We start from the raw sequence: 21,531 nt of genomic DNA on the forward strand, positions 1-21,531 counted from the left end.
TTATTGTGTGACTTTCGGATCCGAACTAACGCGGCGTCCACCCAGCAGTACATTGCTTAGCTTTCGTGCTGGTACCGTACCGATTATCCAAACTGGGAGCATGCCGACCGCCATCTAAGTTACTGTATGTAACCTTAATATACCGACTATAAGGATGTATATGTACTCTACATGTAGCAGTGTCATCATGCAGAAACCTACATCAGGTCACATAGGAAAAGGTTTTTAGGAGGGCTTGGGGAAAACAGCATTTTGACACTAAAGCATACAGATTTTGACCAAAATTTGAATGTTTGGATTTGAATAGACCGCTGGGAAGCTACAGAATGATATAAAAACCTCAAAATAATGAATCCACCCTTAAATGAATCCATTTTGCCAACAAAATCATATTTCCTTTGTACTTTATATCGCCAAGGGCCCCATTTATTTTGATCCCACTTCAATCAGGAGCCCAGGGACCTGCTTGCCATGTGCAGAGTTGCCTTCCTCTGTAATAGTCTGGGTGTGTATCGGTTGGAAGCGCTCGGCCGCTACCGCGATCAAATGCCCCCCCCCCGCCCCCGCCATCACTGCCGTTCCACCGCTCTGCTCAGCTCCACCCCGCTCCTGAGCAGGCGATAAAGAAAGACCCATAAATATGATGGAGAGGGCGGTCAACCTTCGGCCCGACGACAGCGGACAGACATTAGTGCATTGCTGCACCCCGTCTGCCTCGGAGCGTCGAGAATATGAGGCGCCTTCCATGAGCAGCTGTACAGGAAATGAAATGTAGAATGAAATGTCCAGATACGACAGTCGGGCCGCGTCTTTAGTTCATCTTTTGTTCAAAACAGATCAGAGAAGAGATTGTTGGAGAGCCTCTTCTCCCCAAGCTGTCTGTTATCATATCAGCATAAACTAACTGCGTTAGGAGAGAAACTGTCTGTGTTTATTTACAATCTTTTTCAGATTGTACAGATGATGTAATATTTTGGCTGTGTTGTCATATCAACGCACCGCTGTCTTACTCTGCTTTTTATTATCTCCCCAACGTCTTATGTAACGCTGTCTGGCCTTATACTTATCTGTTTGTCTTCATTCTCTTCTCCGTCTTCTCGTGTCGTCTCCTCAATCTGTTCTGTCTCGCCTCCCTTGCTCCTCTTTATTCCTTCCATAAATCTTTCCTCTCCTCTCCCACCCTTCACTGTATATCTGCTGTATCTTCCTCACCTTATCCTCCTCTGCTATCTCTAGTTAAAGCAGAGGGAGACGTGCCTCCATCGCCGGCCTCCTCCCACCACAGCAGCACCCAGGCGCCCAGCCTGACGGAGGATATCGGGAAGCGCACCCCGCAGGGCAGCCAGAACTCCCTCAACACCGTGAGCTCCGGCAGCGGCTCCACCTCCGGCATCGGCAGCGGGGGAGGGGGCGGAGGGGCGGGAGGAAGCGGCAACGCCGTGGTCGCCTCGGCAGTCGCCGCCCCCGTCTCCTCTCAGCCCCCCAACGTCATCTCCAACGCCCCCTCCAACGCCTTGCAGCCCTACGACGTGGAAATCCGCCGTGGCGAGAGCGAAGGATTCGGCTTCGTCATCGTCTCCTCGGTGTCGCGGCCCGAAGCCGGCACCACCTTCGGTGAGAGATGTGTTACAAAATATCTCCAGTTGTTGATTGTGCATGCAAATATAACATAAATCAGTTACACTCTGCAAAACACACACACACACACTCCTCGTCGTTGGGGCCTTTTATCTTCCTCTCTTCTTTATGGGCTGCCTTTGTATCATCCATAAAACCACTGAACACTAAATAGCCTGACAACCAGCGCCGATTCTGGCTATTTACAGTCCCACCAGATCAATACCAGCTCTCTTCAAAGAAGCGCTTCTTCTTTCTCATTTTCGTCTGAGCCTGTCAAACCAAGACACTGAAACCCTTTCTCCGCCCGCAGCTGCTGCTGCTGCTGCTACACTCACACAAGGCTTTTATAATTGATCACAAGTGAAGTGGGACTTACATAAGGCATTTGTATTATTCAGCTGAACTTAAATGGCTTCTGCCGTGGCACTAAAAGCCTAATGACAACTTAATGAGAAGGAGTGCTGCAAGCAGGATAAATAGTGGAACCAATCGGTGTGAATAATATTTATTTATTACAACGTTGGATCAGAGAGACTCCAAATCACCACTTGCATCACTTTTTTAGGTTACTGTGCATCACTTAGCTGATAGAGGAATCATTGCATTGTTAAAAAAAGCTCAGATGCTACCGTGTTTACGGTTTGATCTCCCACATCACGACATACACAGCTGTTCAAATTGACTTTGCTTTTTACAAACTAGTAGTCTCTTTTCTACGCAGTGCACTCTTTGCCCTACTGCCATGGCTTCCTGCCTACACCGTTATGGCATTCCACTTTCCTCTGTGCTCTTATCTCCGTCGGTGTGGGTGGACTGAAAAAAGGCCTGAAAATTCTCAACTTTCAAGGTTGGCTTTTTAAAGTGGCAAAGCTCTGGTCAGATGCAGACGCATGGGCCAGCAGATAAGCTTTATTTGATCTGACCTGACATGTAAAAATCTAATGGAAACCCATTGGCCGCATGAAACCCGTCCACACATACCGTTTGGAGAAGCACTTTATTTCGTTGAGAAACGCTACAGCAACTTTTTTTTCCCCGTCATCTACTTTCCACTCAATACTTTACAGCTAGATTCAGTTAAAAAGACAGCAAAGAGGTCAGGGTTAGACAAGTTTGTAGTGGAATGAAAGAGAGGAAGGCGGTTATAGGGAGAGATGAATTATAATGAAAAGGATGGTGAAAGGAAAGGAGTGATTGCACGCTCCTTTTCTCTGCAGTGACTGATGTCAGACTGCAGACAGAGAGGGAGAGAGAGATGGAGGAAGAGAAACAGAGAGACCTCAGGGTAGTTGGTGAGATGTCAGCTCTGATGTATGTTTGTCGTCTCCAACTTTCTTCGGGTGCAGGTGTTTGGGATGCAGACGGCACAACACGGTTCTTTCATTATTAGCTCTCTGCTGCCGAGAGACTCTCATGCAAATATAATAATGATACCCATTTTAGAAATGTGGTGCTCTGCGTATAAGAGGAGGATGAGATAGAGAGGGAAGAGGAGGAGGAAGAGGAGGAGGACGAATCTAATGGAAGATGAATTTTTTCAATGATTAATTTGAAAAAAATAATTAACGCTCTTATTTCTTTACCAATGCTTGCAGTTTATTCTGTCGTGTTTCTGATCAGCTTCTCTCGGTGACTGCGGCTTGGCTGGCTGTGGGTGAATTAACCCTTAACCTTCTGATCCTCTTTTTCTACTCCTTTCCCATTCCTTTCCCTTCTCTCTCTCTCCAAACACACACACACACACACACACACACACACACACACACACACACACACTGAATCACAACATATCAATGGTGACCATAGCTGGAAATGCATGTGTGGCCATGCCCCACAAAATAGGGCGCATCATCGAGGGGAGCCCAGCGGACCGCTGCGGGAAGCTGAAAGTAGGCGACCGCATCCTGGCCGTGAACAGTTGCTCCATCACCAACAAGTCCCACTCTGACATCGTCAACCTCATCAAGGAGGCCGGGAACACCGTCACACTACGCATCATTCCTGGAGACGGTGAGTAGAGAATGACAGTGAAGGACTTTACAAGATAGATTATTAGAGTTATGTGTCATCATGGCAAAATGTGGTCCAAGAGACAACCTGCTGTAGCGGGAACTACCACTGAAGCAGCTCTGAGTACTAAGCCTTTGCTTAAATATAACTTTAAGTCAGACTTGCTATAGACACTTAAATGTACCTGTTGCATAAAGCCTTCCTATGAGTGACTAATGTAAGACTAGCCTGTTGCCCAATGCATTATGGGCGAAATAAGACACTTCACAGAAGAGAAAAATAGGCAGATGCAACAGCGACACCACACCAAGCATGGGAGGAAATAACAGTAAAAGGTAAACGGCATAAATCCAACGGTCGTTAGAACCGTTAAAGATATTCAGAAACAATCAGGAATATGTTACAAAAATCACAAAACATTATGGATAAACAGTTGAAATAGTTATTTAAAAGTTAATTAAAAGTAATGGATAAACGGTTAACTAACTGACATTCTAACAGATTGTTACCATAGCAACAAAGCTCTCACCTCAGGCTTAGCCAGGGGAGCGGTGGTTAACTTAACTTCCTCAAATGAAGTCAGTCTCAATATTTATACAACAGACAGGCTTAATTAGACTAATCTAACCTGACAATCTAAGACCAAGACTAGTCTAAAACTAAGTTTATGCAACTGACCCAGGTGTTTATATTTCTCTCCGTCTGATTGTGGACAGAGTTTGTCACCACGATAGCGTCACAACTGTGCAAGATGCAGTCACGAAACTTTACAGGAGTGTAGTTTAAATCAAAATGAAGGCAGAGTTGGAAGATGGGTGTGGTCTGAGCACAGGGTGCTGGAAGTAGTGGGGTAGGAAGTGGGGAACTAGGGACTTTAAAGCCCCTGGCCTGAGTTGGCGTCGCGGCTGGTGTAATCTCATCGCAACATGGTCTCTAGTTTGTGATTTTATTTGTTTAATAGTCTCTATTCCCTTTATAAACTGTTGCACTAATGGGGCTAAAAAGTGCCTTCCCATTCAGTCGGCTGCCTTCAGACAAATATTCATAATAAGCCAAACTGTTTAGTTAGAGCTTTTTCATGAAGGTTGTCCACGTAGGAGTGCAGATTATTGCAAGTGGCTTTGCTCAGTAGCGCATTAATGGAAGTCAAACAATACATTTTTTGCGTAGTCTGAGTGTATTTGAGGAGCAGGACAAGTCATCACTTTCCTGAGTGGTTATTATGTATGCCTGTAGTGTTATATAAAGCTTGCTGTTTCTTCACTTGCTTTCAAAGTGACTGGATCAGCCCCGCAGTGTTGACAGAACTGCCTCTTTGGGAATATTTGGGAACTTTCCCAGCCTTTTGCGTTTCTGCCTTCGGCATGCCCACACTTTAAAGATGATAGATAGGTATGCGTGTATGTGTGTGTTAGAAAGAGAGAGATGCAGAACTTCCTCTGACAAAAAAGACACACCCATATATACAAAGTGGTTTTAAGGAAAAGTTTGTGCACATTGCATGTTGTGCTGTGCAGCTGAGAGCTCTCGCTACTTTGTGCTGACAGATCACCCCGGCATGCTTCACAAATGCCGTTTAATTAAGTGTGTGTGTTTGTATGTGTGTGTGTGTGTCTGTGTGCGAGGAAGGCGATACTCCCTGTCAACCTGCGCACTGGTAGAAATTGGAGCTATTTGTCCGCCGCTCGTTGCTTTCCGGCTCACTTCTTATGGATGAAGAGGGTTTTTTTATTTTCCCGCTGAGCGCTTGATGAGAACAGTGAGCCAAAATTGCTCTGCCAAGAAAAGACACACACAGAAGAGAGCAAGAGAGAGAGAAGGCGTCGGGGAGAAATAACTGGATATGCTTTATCGGAAAGTTTCTGGTTTGTGTTTATGTGCATGTGTCAGACAAACAGACGCTGTCTGACACGGAGAGTGGCAGGGAGAGATTGTGACTGTTCTCTCTGCCTCTGTTTGCACATGACTGAGCATGACTATTTTTGTGTGGATCAGTCTCGTCTAAACTTTTTCTGACATGAATAAATACCATCGCAAGAAGCTCTTCCAAGGTGAAGTCAGGTTTCCATTGAGCTCGCCTCTCCCCCGTGTGGGAACAGAGTTTTGTAGCGACTGATGCTCGATACTGCAGTGACAAGGAAAACAGGAACTCTTCCTGCTGGTGCACACACAGTAATGCATGCACAAACAGCTAATGCCTCCATCAAAGCTTATGTCTCTGCAGCAGGCGCAGACCAAGCACACCTCATTGCTTCCTATTGTGTACGAGGAGACAGACATGCCTGAGGTGATGTGATGTGCCTCTTTTTTTTTTTTAGCAAAACCTGGGGTATATTGTGTAGTACAGCCCTTCCACTTCTCTTATCTCTTCTCTCTTTTCTTCACCTGCCTGCTTTCTCTTCCCCTCTCCTGAATTTCTCATTGTGATCGTACCTGCTCTCCCTCCTAACTCGGTCCATTCAGGGCGGGAGGGCATATTGCCAGGGCCAGAGAGACAAATTACAGAAACAGCTCAGTGCCTTTTTTTTTCTTTCGCGAATGTTTTTTAAGCGAGAGAGAGGAGAGAAAGGAGGCAGTGGGTCGTGAGCGGAACGGAAAGACAGACCGGGAGAAACGGAGCTTATTCGATTTAATTTCCAGACAGAAAACAGTTGGAGGAGAGATAAATGGACAGAGGCAGCAGAATGGAAGAAGTGGGTTGTAAATGCAAATTAGCAGATGGAGGGGCGAAATAGAGTTTACGGGGACAAGTTTGTGGCTGTGAAAGTGAGAAATGAGCAACAGAAAATACATGAGATTGTTACACAGTTTGCAGTTGATGCCACAGATTCGTAAACATCAGACCGGCAATACGTCATCGACTTTAAACAAACCGGTAATAGTAATTACGCTATGCCGAAGAGTAGCTGTGTAGTTGGTTGCGCCAACAATGAATCCAAAAACGCTGATCTCCGATTTGTTCCCTTGCCATGTCCTAAAAAATATGTAATAGAGGGGCTTTATGGCTCCAAGCTATAGAGAAGACCAGCATGGCGTTATCGCCGAGGCTGTTGTGGGTTAACCAAGGCTTTCTCACTGAGATTTGAGGGACATACGATACGGGAATATTCACTGTCAGTGTGGTAAATGGCTAAATAATTCTGGTGATAGTGACTAGCCAACTAAATCTCAGCCTATAGATCAAACAGTTGGCTATTAACAGGTTGGTTATGTACAGACAACACTTAGCCTAAAGGGATTCAATCAAATATGTGTAGAAGTCTCAAGATAAGCAATATCCGGCCACTGTGTTGGAGAGGGGAACACTGAAGGGACATGGCGGCGATCAACCTTCATTTATTAAGGTATGGTGAACGCTCAGGTTCAGGCAAGATCGCAAAATAATTATTAGACACGTGTATAAAACAAACGTTTGGTTAACAATAGATGAATGCATACGAATTTGTCAAAATTACAATCCAAACATACGTCAAATAGCATTGAAGTCTATGGGAGCATCGGGTTTGTTTCACCCCAAAAGGGGGGGGTGCCGGTCTGATGTATCCATGCTGAAGGCCGAGCTGAATCATTCATCAGATGCTTGCGTACACCCAAAACTAGAAAGTTTCTCCTTGCCTCCCACGCTGCAGCTCGACTGGTTGACTTTGTACCTCGTGGGCAACGGGGCAATCGAAGAGTTAAGCCAACGGGCTCTAAGGGGACCGGTGGAGGTGAAGGAGATGAATAGATGAGAGGGGAAGTGACCGTGAGAGGAATAGCGAGTAGAGGGGGCGTAGAGGAGAGTGTAATCAAATAAAGGATACCTGTAACTAGCCAAGAAAGATAAGGTTGTTAAGGACAGGAGAGGTTTCTTTATGCATCTAGAATAACGTAATGGGTTTTTGTCGTTAGAGCTCAGCGTGATTCATTGATAAGTGTTGAGAGAGAAGAGAATAACCAGGAGCGTTTATGTCCCAAGAGGCTGCAAGAGTGCATGTTTCCTGTTTGACAACTGACAAGTCCAAGATTTACACCTTTTGGAAAAGAAACACATTTTAACAAGCTGCATGACAAAATGATTGATCGCATATATATAAACAATATTAACCTGGAGGCTGTTGGAGCCGGTGATGCCTGTAGGTCAGCTGATGTTTGTAGCTTGACAGCTGCTGAATAGACACCAGTGATCACACCGAGAAATGAAAACCTTCCACGTGTCAAATATGGATTTATTTCCATCAAACAGTCTACCAGGACTCTAGAGACACTTCCATTGGAGTATTCTTATATAGTACTCAATTAGAAGCTGTATGGAAAAAGCAAATGTCAATAAAGTGTACTCGGTGAGGAAGAAACGGTTCTTGGACTGTGTGAAAAATGTCTTACACTGGTTGACATGAAAAGCAATAACTTTCTTAACCTTCTCTCACCCTCCTCAGAGTCATCAAATGCGTCTTTGTTGACCAATGCGGAGAAGATCGCCACTATAACCACCACCCACACACCTCAGCAACAGGCTGCACCCGAGGCCAGGTAAGGGGCACGCTGAGTGTTTAGTGCAGAACAAGTAAAGTGCTGTAAAGAGGAAGTAGAAATGTTGAGTTTTTTCAGAGAGAAAGTGTCAAAAATCTGCAGATTAAATCATTATTAAACGTATAATATGTAACCGTTGTAGGTTGTTGTTTGTAAACACACAGCATTCAAAGTTTGCCCTCCTCCTCCTCGGCTCAACTAGCGAGCAAGGGAGAGAGATAGAGAGCAGCGATGGTCGAGCGAGCTTTAGACTGAAGAGAGAGAGCGGCGTTAGTGAGAACAAAGCAGCGAATCGGAGAAATAAAACGTTATTTTTTAATTGTTTCATGGCAGTTACGTTCCAAAACACAAATAAATATAAAACTGACTCCGCAAAATCCTGAGGGAAGGTGCCGCGTTGCCGGATTTTGAATGAATGCAGGCTTTCTGTCCGCTGGCTGTGGCTCAGCGCTGCTCTCGTTAAACTACAGAAACACAGCAGATCATAGCTGCACTCACAGCACAGAGAGGAGCACATGCACATAATACAACCCGTTCTCATCCGTGACATACAGCCGCGTTGTATGTGGAGACTCGTACCTCGGTATCAGAAACCGAGGGGCGTGACAAAGCGGCGATATTTGTTGACCTAAGTGATGATTGATCAGTCTATACATTGTTTTTTCATTAATTCTTGCATATTATTCCTTTTAACTGCCTGAAATACATTCAATCACTGATTTGATCTTTAATATGTGACACTGACTGCTGTCTTTCTGCTTCAGGAACAACACCAAACCAAAACAGGAATCGTTTGAATTCAAAGCACCACCTGGACCTCCTCCCCAACCCCCGACACAAGTCTCAGCTCAGGTAAGGAAGGACGCTCCAGTCATCCATTCACCTGTCGCCTCATTCATACATCCGTCCATTTCATATCTCCATCAAACAATCTGCACTCCATCCCGTCAGCTTCCTTGCTACCCACATCCAGCTGTTCTAGTTCCCATTCCTCCTCCGTCCTCATGCGTCGACCGACATACTGTAGCCAGCCGCCTTCCCAAGGACAAGCAGAGTGCATTTTTATTTATTTATTATTCCTTTTTCGTCTACCTGCCGGCGTTATCGGAGTCCCTGCATTAAGGAAAGCCTGTTTGCTTTCAAAGTAACCCCTCAGTCCACTGTGTTCACTGCTGAATTAATCTGGCGGTGTGGAGATGGCTCGCACAGATAGCATTGATCCTGCAGCAGAGGAGATTAGGAGGGCGTGAAGACAGGAGCTGCTGTGGCTGTCTGCCTGTCCTTGTGCTGCCCGGCCCCTCTCTCTTTCTCCCTCTCTATCTGTGCCCTCTCCCTCTGTCCACCCACAGCCCAAAGCATCAATAATTCAGCATCCTTACACCTGAGCATATGCATTTACACACACACACACACAGTCTGGCCCACCTATTAAATGACTTTCCTGAAGGTGGCATTTGTCCCATGCTCCCGAAATAGGAGCCCACTTCAAAGGACACACACACAGGAGACACACACAGGAGACACACACACACACACTTCAAATCTGAATCACAAACCTTGATGCAAATGTGTCTTTCTCCCTCCCTCTCTTTCCATGTGTGTGTGGTCTGTCTCCATCAGGATGCTGAGTTCTACTCAGCGGACCTGGAGCGAGACAACAAAGGCTTTGGTTTCAGCCTGCGGGGAGGCAGAGAATACAACATGGACCTGTACGTGTTGAGGCTAGCTGAGGACGGAGCTGCTGTCCGCAACGGGAAGATGAGGGTACGGACACACAGCAGTACTCAAAGCACTCACACACCAAAACATCATCTCATGTTTCCACATATAAGGCCCCGTTGAGACACAAAGAAGTTGACAGACATTTCTTTTTCTCAGGAACTTTTATTTGTTGTTTAAGCTGCAGTTGGTGGTGCAGTGGTTAGCACTGTCGCCTCACAGCAAGAGGGTCTGCATGTTCTCCCCGTGTTAGCATGGGTTTTCTCTGGGTTATCCGGTTTCCTCCCACAGTCCAAAGACATGCAGGTTAATTGTTGACTCTAAATTGCCCGTAGGTGTGAATGTGAGCGTGAATGTCTGTCTATGTGTCAGTCCTGTGATAGTCAGCTGGGATCGGCTCCAGCCCCTCCGCGACCCTGAATAGGATAAGCGGTCACAGATAATGGATGGATGGATCTCTGCCTCCTCCTAGTGCTCCTAATGGCATTTGCAAGATTTCAACGTGAACCAATCAGAGCCGAGCAGTCTCTAAAGCAGCTGTCAATCACTGCTCAAAGTTACCAACTGCAGCTTTAAAGTTGCACATTCAGTTTATACATTTAGTTTAATATCCTAGGAAGTAATACCCAGCCTCTGAAAACAGTTGTATAAAGTCTGAAGAGAAAATAATCCTTTATGACCTCATCAGGGGTTTATCTCGGCTCGGGGCTTGGAGACTACAAATTTACAACGGAAAGTCTGCTTTACAAACTAGAGCTGAGGAATCTGAAAGTCTAACGAAATGAGTTCCATTGTGGGAATTGTGGGATCCAGCATTTTTGGCGCTTGACCCATACTAGAGAGTAAAATGTGTCTCGCAAGTCTCCCAACTTTGTGGAAGTGCAATGTTACTAGACTTAGTTTATTAAATAAAGGTTATATGCAGCTGTGATAGCAATAGTCATTATGTAACTGGAATTTTTCCAAATGGATTACATTATAGATGCATCGTTTGGTTCCACCCAAAAGATCCCCACGGCTCCGCTGTCCATTTGGACTGTTTTTTAGGGATGCACCGATCCAACTTCTTCAGTCCCGATACCAACTAGAGATACCTAGGCTTTGTGTATCGGCCTATACCAGTGTTTAAGCTGTATGCCTCACTGTGTGGAAGTGACTGGGATCATTCTTTTATGTGTAAGGAAACATCAGGCTTGACTTAAACATTGCTTTCCTAACTTTGTAAAACAAATTATAACAGATATAAATTACTGAACTGTTATTTATTATTAGAATAATAAATCATGCACCAGCAACTCTGTAAAAAATCTTCAAAATTAACAGGAATTATAATTTAAGTGTAAACCTTTTTTTAATGCAGCAACAAATTGGTCAAAATTTTAATTCAAATTCCTATCTATAAACATAAAATCAAATTGAATAGATCGGCCCCTTTTTCACCGATACCCGATCCAGCTATTTGAGTCAGTATCGGACCAATATCCGATCCGGTATCGGTGCATCCCTAACTGTTTTAGCTTATTATGGGCACACAAATGGACAGTTCCCTCAACTGTTTCAGTTAATTTTACTCTATTTTGGCAGCTTCTGTCTCCTGCCATGTAGCTTAATGTGTTATCATGTGTGAGGAACGTACCTGGGGGATTTCTTTATGAGGGCAGTACTTACTAGTCATCACTGTAAATGTGAACCAACAGTAATAAGTGGACAATAATAGGACTCTAGTGTTACAGTATGTATGAGCTGAATGAGAGACATTTGCATGTGTCAACTTTTCATGAGCTTAGAAGAACTGCTTTGTTTCCAGCTTTGTAACAGTGCATTTTTCAGATAATCCCAGTTGGGTTTTAAATGGTTTATTTAATTTAAGAAGTTGGAGAATTGTCTCAACCCACGAAGGAACACTTAATCCTTCAGTTTGTCTGGAAAAAACACCAAAATCGGAGGGTTGGCCAGTGCAGCACATTTCTACACTTACCGCACAACAACTTGTCTGAAAAGTGATTAGATTTACTCCACTAATTCTGATATGATAATCCCCTATTCTCAGGTGCATTTCTAAAACAGTTGACTGCATTGATTAACAAGGGGAGGAGGGAGCTGATGATACGGCCTCATGGGCTTAACAGCCATCAGAATAATATTGTCTATCAATATAATTGCTTGTGCATAATGTACCCTCCAAATACTGCAAGCTATGCTTCACTGAGTGCAAACACGGTCGCCTCCAGGCTTCAGCACACAAGAGGTTCATTGTGTGAGTAGCAATATCAAAACACAAGGCAAACATTTCAGAATTACCAGCTCATGAAGTGGCATTCATACAAGCTGTCATGAAACTGTAATATTTAACCTTTAATTTGATTAATTGCACAATTCGGTGACACTTCCCCTGGGCTGCTTGATTGAATAAACAATGGGGAGGGGTTAATTGATTCTCCCCTATGTGTTGTATTTGGGACATATGCAGAGAGCCTGTTAATGTATGCGGTGTGAGCCATAAGGTTTTTGATATATGTTAATACGCTAGTTAGGAAGTGTGTGGGTGTGCATGTATGATGTATACATTTGTGTTTGTGCACCTTATTAGCAGAGGTATTAATAGTAGCAGCTCTGTGAGGCAGAGAGAGGTGTCAGTGAGAGATCCATATTCTGCCAGAGAGGAATTCCCCCGGCGCCGACAGCCCTGTCAGATAACTTGAGGCGTGGAGGCAAAGAACCGGGAAGCAAAAAGTGTTTCTTCTGGCTCCTATTTTTCCCCTCCTCTCTCGCTCTCTCTCTCTAGTTTTCCTCTCTCAGCGTCACAGCTGCTGCTTTTTGGACGCAATTTGCCCTCTCTGGAAACTGTTGATATAGAAAACATAATTTTTTTGCTTTTGTGCGGTTTACCGTTCCGGAGGATTCGATATGTAACTTCTCCTCAATCTGTCCTCCCTTTCCCTTCCCCTTCTGCTGTCATCGTTTCCCTTTGAACCTTCGTGCCTCTCATCTTTCCTCTTGTGTACTCTCTCCCCCGCTGTCACTTGTTTTCTGCATTCTGCCTTGCTCCGCTGTCTCCTCTCTCTTCTTCTGGCTTTTTTTCCCCTCTGATTCACCTCTTCTCCCCCCCCACCACTCCATCTTCACCTGTCACTCTCTCACTCTTCTCTATCCTCCCACCTTTTTCCTTTCCTGGTCTCCTTCCATTTTTTACCCCGTAGGTCGGCGACGAAATCTTGGAGATCAATGGCGAGAGCACCAAGGGCATGAAGCACGCGCGAGCCATCGAGCTCATCAAGAGTGGAGGCCGGCGCGTCCATCTGGTGCTCAAGAGGGGTGATGGCTCTGTGCCTGAATATGGTGGGTCAATCTACGAAAACATTCCCTTCTCCCCCATCTTCACGCCCTGAGCCAGGGGACACCCGGTGGACGGTGGTGGGTCGAAGGGGGAACGAACTGTATTACCCTCCCAGGACCCTTCACCCATCCCTGGGACAAACCCACCAGGGAGGGGGAAGGGGTTTGCTTGGTCTTGGGTCTTCTTTCTGGTGGAGGTGCTTTGGGATTTCGGGGGTGGAGCAGGTTGGGTGATGTTGCCGCCCCCCCTCCTGCTGTCACCTGCTCTCAGTTTCCATGTCATCCCGCTGTCACTTTTCACCTTCTGGCCACTGAGCAAAAGCGCACTCTGCTGGGACTTTACAGAGAGGTGGTGGGTCTGATTCCAGTGCTACATGAAAACTGTTTACAGGGTTTTGAATGACCAGAGTAGTGAAAAAAAATCAGTGTTTCTCGTGAGTATTGAGGGCGCCGAACCCTCATTAAACACTAATTTAGAGGAAAAACTTGATCCCCTCGGCATCCCGTGATAAAACGGGACATCTCGCAGCTCTGGTTAGGACGTGACACAAACGTATTTATGATATTTATTGAAGGTGAATGTAAGCTACTGAACTCTTAAGGGTTTTAAGTGAGAACTGTATTGAGAAGAAAAAAGGCAGTCTGATGCTTTTTTTTTTTTTTGCCATTTTCAAAGAGGAAAATCTCACTATACTGTGCTTGACATTACTCACTAATCCGTGGATTTTTTTATTTGCACCCACACTGTTAATGTCATTGAAAAGCTGTGACGATAGGAACTCCACCCATCCCCATTCGAAAAGAAAAAAAAGTCCAATTATATAGACGTTTTTTGTACAGTGATGAAAAGAATAGAGGCATTTTTACAAGTATTTTTGTTCCGTGTACAGAGCCATGATCGAAGCCACATATTAATGGATAAAAGTCTATTGCTGCATGAACTTGTCAAAAGTGTAAATTGGATTTTTTTTGTTCCCTTCTATTGTCTATTTTCCATAATATTTATGGAACTTTGTTTTTTTTTTATCGTATTGACCAGTTTTGATTGATAGCCACGAGTCTTCATAAATGTTTTCTTTTGTTTTTGAGTGGAGATACATTTTGTCTTGAAAAGTTCGTCAGTGTAATTTTTATTTGCGCTAAGAATGTGCCGTCTTAACCTGCACCGATATGACATCATGTGAACTTGTATATTTTGGATCATTGTTTGTACTTTTTTTTAGTTTGGCACAACCTTTTTGACAGTCTTGCCAGTATTTCTTTTGATTTTTCTGTCAGCAATGTAAAACTGCTTCATACGCTGTTGTTGTGGGTGTGTGAGTCTCACTGTCTTTATATTTTTTATTTTGGTTTCGGGTTTCTGCTGCTTCTATGTCCACATGTTTAGGTGTGTGTGTGGGTTAGCGTGTCAGGGTGTGTGTGGCTCCAGGACTTTTCTCTGTAACTGTTCCACTGAAGGGGTTTGGGTGATTTTCCTGGACTGTCTCTTTATTCTGAATGACTCAATGATCAAATAAACACGCTTTTTTTTTTCATTGAAAAATCAACACAATAATTCTCCTTTCTCTTTCCTTCAAGTGGGTTCCCCTAGCGATCTAAACCCTGTGCTCTTCTCTTTTTTTCCTGTTCTTTCCCCGTATTGCGCTGGGCTCTTGTCTTCCTTCAGGGATGGTCGTTCCCCATCTCACTGCATGTATGAGAAATGACAAGATGGGGGAGGCCTCTGTCCTCCAAAATCAGACCACGGTTTGTAACTGTCCTCCCCTGTCGTCCGGCTCTCCCTCCCACTTCTTTCTTTCTCTCTCTGTCTCGCCCTTTCGCCATCCTGATCTCTGTGTGGTGTGGCCTCAACTCACCCATGCCCATGCTCTACTCCATACATACAAATCCACCAAAAAATACATCGTCAGTACCGCCGCTGCCGTAGCCGCTGTTATGGATACTTTATGCATATGTTGCATTTAAAGGGGAACTAGGGCCTTTTTCAAAATTCATACATGTCATTCCTATGGTCTAAGACAGGTCAAACAATATCTGTTAACTTGAACAACTCTCTCCCAAATCTCTCCAGAGTGCTAAAACTCAAACTTGTGATGTCATTGGGTATAAAGTATGGAGCTGCTCCATAGACGATGAATAGGGAGAGATGTTCTGGATAACACTAAGAGCGGCCAGAGGAATGTTTTGAGTATATGAGAACATTTTCTAACCTTAACCCTAACTGAGAACACTACGATAAAATAAAGCTCATTTGGGTATAAAAAAAAAAACTCCGAAAAATCCGTCTCCCATGCATTGTCTATGGAGCAGCTCCAGACTTTATACCCAATGACATCACAAGTTTGAGACTTACTTGGTTTCTGTCTTTGAGAGAGAGTAACTCATGTTCACAAATATTGATTGAACTTTCCTCGGCCATAGAAATAACATACTGGAATTCTTAATTTAGGTGGTGTTCCCCTTTAACCTTTAGGCAACACGTCCAAGTGTGAAATGCAGAGTTCTTGTTAATTAGTTCAGATATTCGCCTTACTTTAGACCATCAAAGAACATCCTCTTTATCGCTAGTTTTCTGCTGTGGTTTTATTCCTGCAGTTAAATGTAGACCTGAGGAAGTAGAACTGTGTATATCGACTGTAACATTTATATCTAAGAATCTGATAAACAAAGCATTGTGGTGGCTGCATATGTAAATGATATAGAGTGCTACAGGAATGAGTCGTAAAACCCAGTAATGAGTTAGTACTTTAGCACTTCCAGTTCCCTCGTCTGGAAGTCAATGGGTTTTTAGTGAGATGCCTGAAATAAGGTCTGTGGTTAACACAAGCTGAAGAGATTTTAACGTTTTGTTCAACGATATAAAAATACGTCAGTAAATACCCCACTTGTGAATTTTGAAGCCTTTTTGTGTCTTAAAAAAGGCGGTTGCTAACAAGTGGCTAAATGAGACTACTAAACGTCATCACGCCGACTCGTCCGCCTTTACAGCCTCGTTGTGTATACTCACGTTCATGTGACCGTGGCGTAGTTTGTTTATAGCACAACGTTAGCTTTTTACTTCTGGCGATTGCATTCACGCTTCAAAAATCATAAAAGTGGTGTTGTGGAGATTATCTTGATGAACAAAACGTGAAAGTCTCATGAATGTTTGTTTGCCACAGAGCTTATTTTATGCAATTATCCAAAACCTAATGGAAAAATCCCATTGGCTTTTTTTCGAGGGAACCAGGGCGATGCTAATTTCCTTGTTGGCCTGCAAAAAGACGTCATCCTGGAGCACTTTACAGTGAGACAAACCAGAGGAATTTCCTTAAAGGGATAGTTTGGGTGTTTTTGTAGTGGGGTTGTATGAGGTAACAGAAACAGAAACTGAGAGGAGCAGTGAAACCGGAGCAAAGCAGTACAGTGCTGTGGACGGGGTCGGCAGAAAAACGAATGTAAGCCACTTAAAAGACAGGCCCGCCTGAAACAAAATCAATATCCGTTTAAGTTTACGCTTAGGTATAAGTGTACACTATATTTAGAATATTTTCTGACAGTGAACTGAACTGAAGGTGAAACATATCTATACTGTTTATGTCATCTGAGCCTGCTGGCTTTGGAGAGAGCATAGATAAATTTCACTTTCAGTTCAGTTCCCCGTCGGAAAGGAGAATGAAAGGGCAGTCTGACGCCAAGATAAAGCAGTGAAAATATTCTAAATGTAGCGTACACTTAACAGATGTAAAAAAAAATTAGGTGGCTTGAATACGTTTTTCTGCCGTCCCCGTCCACAGCATTGTATTGCTTTCCATCGGTGTCGGTGCTCCTGTCTGTTTCTCCAAACTGGGAGCGTGCCAAGTGTCATCTACTGTAAATAATACACTGACTATGGAAAAGTACCTCATACAACCCCACTTCAAAACACTTGAACTATCACTTTAAGGCAAAATTTATGTAAAATTGTGCAGAACATTGAACTCTTCTTGTCTTAGTAAAATGCCACCTAAAGTGCACACCCTGTCACCGCAGCACATCAATAGTTTTTGGATCTCATCTTGAGCATTTTAAACATTTACAAAGTGTCTAAGGCATCATGACAGCGCATGAAAGAGCATGGCTAATCAGTACAGCCTCATCAACATGCAGCACATTGACTCTGACTGTAACCAGCCTCCAGTCCAGCCGCCCGACCAGCAGAGTCCCATTCTGCTTCAGAGAGGTGATCCCGGGTAGACCTGGGAGCAGGTTTGTTGGTAACGAGTCTCTTCAAGCACTGGCTGCCTTTGTGTCACTGCCTTTTATTCTCATGTGTAAGCTACACTAATGTTTTACCATTTGGCTGTCGTTGTGCCATCTAACTACTAGCCATCTTTGCTGGCATTAACATCAGAATGGCTTCCATTGGAAATGTTCTCAGTGATGCGGCATGGTTAATGTGAAAGCAGATAGGAGAGTCTCGATGCATGTTTGATCCCCGTGCCCTCGTCTGTATGTCACACTGTGTTACAGGCAGCACCAACGACAGCAGCGCAGTCGACCCAACCTCAGGGTTACAAAACGCTGCGGAAGTGAGCACCCTGCCCCCAGACAACGCGCCATCGGAGACCAGCTACCCACCAGAACCCCCACAACCATCCCGGAGCAAGACGGAGCCGACCCGCCACACCACCGGCACCGGCAAGCACCACCATTCCAAAAACCGGCACCGCTCCCCCGCCAAGAAAATCAGCACGGGAAAATACAAGGGGAAGAAGACCACGGGGAAGAACTTGGGCAAGAAGAAGGATGACAAGGGAGGTGACCGCCACCACACCACTGGGCAACACCGCAGCCGCCACCGTTCACCTGAAAAGGCGCACGGCCGGACGCGCAGTGCAGAAAACACCCTGGATAGCCGTCACGGGGGACACCGCCACGGCCGCTCTCCCGACAGACGCCACGGTCAACACACTCATCGCCACCGCTCTCCTCACCGCTCTCCTCACCGCTCTCCTCACCGCTCGCCTGACCGCTCGCCTCACCGCCACAGGTCCCCACACCGCTCTCGGCACCACTCCCCCACCAGACGCAGAGCCCATTCCTCAGACCCCTACCGCCGGTCCCCAGAGAGACCGAACCGCAGCAACGAGAAGCCCAGAGGCAGCATGGACGAGACCGTATTGAGGGAGCCACCCAAGGCTTCTGATTTCAGCTTCCCTCTTGAGGACAGCTTCCTCCGCGAGTCGCCGGCCCTGGACCGCCTGAACAGGGAGGCCGCGCTACCGCCACTGCGCAGGGAGGAGCGCCTGTTCGCGGACGACAGTCTGCTGCTGAAAGCCTCCGCCATGGAGAGACCCTACAGGGGGGACACCCTGCTGAGGGACGTGGCGTCGCGCGACCAGAGGGACCCCTTCAGAGACGCCGCCTTGCCCAGAGTGCGCACCCCCGACTCCGATTCAGCCTACAAGAAGTACAGCTCGCTGCTGAGGGGGCGCTCACCCGAGAGGACGGAGAGGAATGGGCGCTACGCCAGCCGAGATAGTACCCCCGAGCCGCAGTACCGGGCCCGCAGCCTGGGACGTGACATCTCCCCGGTCAGGAGCTTCAGGAGGGACGACTCGGAGGACGAAGAAGACGACGACAATTTCGTAGCGGAGAAGGTGAGAGAGTACTACAGCTCGGCAAAGACCAACGGCACGCTCAAGACCAACAGCACGCTCATGACCAACAGCACGCTCAAGACCAACACCACTCGCTCAGTCGCTCTCCCCGAGCCCAAGAAGATCATCTACAAGGACAACCCCAAAGACCTGAGCATCTGATTGAACGGCTGTCAGCCAATCACAGCCACCACCCTCAAACACCTCAAGTACTCACTCGCATCACCACTCGGTTCTACAGAAATTATGAACACATAGATACACACTCACACACACACATTATGTAACATCGTTGAGTTACTAACAAGACAGTGATTCCAAAATGACTTTTGAAAGCTGTTATTTTTTTTTCTTTATTTTTTTAATTGTATGTTTTTTTTTCTTGTTTTTTTTTTTGTTAAGCATTCTACATTTACAGTAACTCAGACTTTTCCAGAAAATGTAAAACCATAAAAAACAATGATGTGCCTAACAGTTCCATTAACGAGCAACATTTTTGGTTTTGATTTGATACGTGACGGGCAATTTGTGCCGCACTGTCAGATGATGAAATGTATGTACTTTTTCCACGAGGATCCCATGGAAGTACCGCGCACCTGGATCACTGTAACCGGTGCTCACAATGATGCAGTGCATGTCTTTACCGGTTTCAATGTCTCTCTCTCTCTCTCTCTTTCTCTAACTCTCTCTCTCTCCCGCCTTCATTCTCTCTCTTTCTCTCTCTCTCTCTCTCTCTCTCTCTCTCTCTCTCCCCAGTGCCACTGTTTTTTAGACATTTGACCAGACTATAGCACAAGCCTGCATTTGTTTGTATATTTTTGACAGTTTGCAGTATGTGTACATTCAGAGGTGATCATTTTAAATGAATGAAGGGAAAATTAAAAGTTAAACTATGATGATGATGTTACAATAAAATAATATATTCAACGAATAAACAAGCGTGTGGTTGTTTTGCTTCAGTCTCTCTTTGGTTATCACAGAATAGAATCATTTTGGAATTTTAAAGGGATAGTTTGTGTGTTGTATTAGGTACTTCTCCATTGTAGGTGTATTATTTACAGTATATGGTGGTCGGCGTTAGCAGTACAGTGCTAGGGATGGAGACGGCAGAAAAAACATTTTAGCCACCTAAAAGCCTAAAAAAATCTTTATCCGTTTAAGTGTACTCTATATTTAGAATCTAGAGAATATCGAACAGAACTGAAAGTGAAATGTATCTGTTTTTTCTCATCTGAGCCTGCTGGCTTTGGAGAGAGCGTAGATAGGTTTCACTTTCAGTTCAGTTCCACGTCGGAAAGGAGAAGGAAAGGGCAGTCTGAAGGCAAGATAAAGCGGTGAAAATATTCGAAATATTTTTTTTTGGTGGCTGAAATACGTTTTTCTGCTGTCCCCGTCCACAGCCGTATATTGCTTTGCTCCAGTGTCGGTACTCCTGACTGCCTCTCCAAGCTGGGGGCTTGGGCTCATCTACTGTAAGTAATACACCTACTATGGATGAGTCAACCCGGTCTCACTTCCAACTCGTCAAATACTGCTGTTTGGTCAGCGCCCCTCGGGATTGGAAACCGACGCATGGAGGCAACCTTTAGCGACAGTATGTGACAAACTGGGCTTTCAACTAACTCAAACGTAAACCCACCCACAGCGTTATTCGACAGTCGGAGCAAGTGACGACGTATTAATGACGTGAGTAAGGGTGGATGAGTTAAACAAACACAAGACTGTCAACCAGGTGTTCTTGTCCCATGTGAAACTAAAAGTAATATTGACTTATTTTGTCACGTCAGTCTTTAGTCACATGACTTGTCAATCCGGACCGTTTCCTAACCCTAACTAAGTGGTTGTGTTGCCTAAACCTAACTTCCTGTGAAAACAAGCTTATTTTGAAAGGACACTATACATGTAACAAGCTTATTTTGAACATTGTCCCTGGTCCGTCCAAAAGTAACTCAAGAGGGGTGCCTTGTGCGTCGGTCTCCGATGCCAAAGGTCACTGACCAAGCGGCGGTATTTGACGAGTTGGGAGTGAGAATGTGTTGGATAAGTACCTCATACAACCCCACTTCAAAACTATCCCTTTAAGTCATTAAAATTCCTACCGGGTTTAACAACACAAACATGGAGTGTAAGTGTCACAGCGAGGCAGATATTGGGTGGCAGGTAGAAAGTAAGAGTCTGTAGAGTACTGAGCTGTCATCATTTGGGCAAACAAAAGAGTGGAGAGGCTGACATTGTTATCTCAGGCCTCCCAAAAGTGTGTGAGTGTGTGTGTGTGTGGAAATGAAGTCTTTGAAGAAAAGTAAAGCACAGAGCTCCCATCCTTTCACAACATCAAAGCCCGGATAGACCAGTCTTGAAAAAAATGTTCCTCTTCTCGCTGCTTACTTTGATTTGTGCCTTTTCTTTGCCCTATTTCTCCCGTTGTCCTCAACTCTCCTTCCTCCTCTTCCTGTATCCGCTCTGAAAGATATTTTGTCTGATAGAGAAACAGACAGCGGAGGAGAAGCTGCATCCCTATTTCAGTACGGTGACAGCGGTAGGTTGATGATGATGCCGGGGAGGTCTCTTTTCTTTTTTTTGTTGCCTCCCAGAAGCAACAATGGGGGAGATAAGAGGAAAAACAGCAGAGAACAGAGCGGTCAGTCCTGGTGACCTGTGAATGCCAGCAGGGATTTACTGCTGCAGAGAAATTAAATATGTTGTCCGGCAGCGC

General features: G+C 45.1%; 1 protein-coding gene across 10 annotated transcripts in view; it reads left to right on the forward strand.

Annotated features, from left to right (window-relative positions):
• The window catches only part of magi1b (membrane associated guanylate kinase, WW and PDZ domain containing 1b), a 174,597-nt gene extending 154,852 nt beyond the window's left edge, over nt 1-19,745 (forward strand). For 6 of the 10 annotated variants that reach the window (XM_074616514.1, XM_074616780.1, XM_074616443.1 and 3 more), the window contains 7 exons: nt 1,237-1,614; nt 3,427-3,630; nt 8,049-8,142; nt 8,907-8,994; nt 9,763-9,906; nt 13,062-13,200; nt 17,689-19,745. In XM_074616514.1, coding sequence (XP_074472615.1) covers nt 1,237-1,614; nt 3,427-3,630; nt 8,049-8,142; nt 8,907-8,994; nt 9,763-9,906; nt 13,062-13,200; nt 17,689-18,980 — 2,339 coding nt within the window. In that variant the 3' untranslated portion in view covers nt 18,981-19,745. Of the gene's footprint in view, nt 1-1,236; nt 1,615-3,426; nt 3,631-8,048; nt 8,143-8,906; nt 8,995-9,762; nt 9,907-13,061; nt 14,741-14,863; nt 14,944-17,688 lie in introns of those variants that run through there. The other 4 variants (XM_074616964.1, XM_074617134.1, XM_074616697.1 and 1 more) reach the window with 3 other exon arrangements.
• The last annotated feature ends 1,786 nt before the right edge of the window (nt 19,746-21,531 follow it).

This window comes from Sebastes fasciatus, chromosome 1 (genome assembly GCF_043250625.1).
Source record: "Sebastes fasciatus isolate fSebFas1 chromosome 1, fSebFas1.pri, whole genome shotgun sequence".
In the NCBI taxonomy this organism is placed as follows: Eukaryota; Metazoa; Chordata; class Actinopteri; order Perciformes; family Sebastidae; genus Sebastes; species Sebastes fasciatus.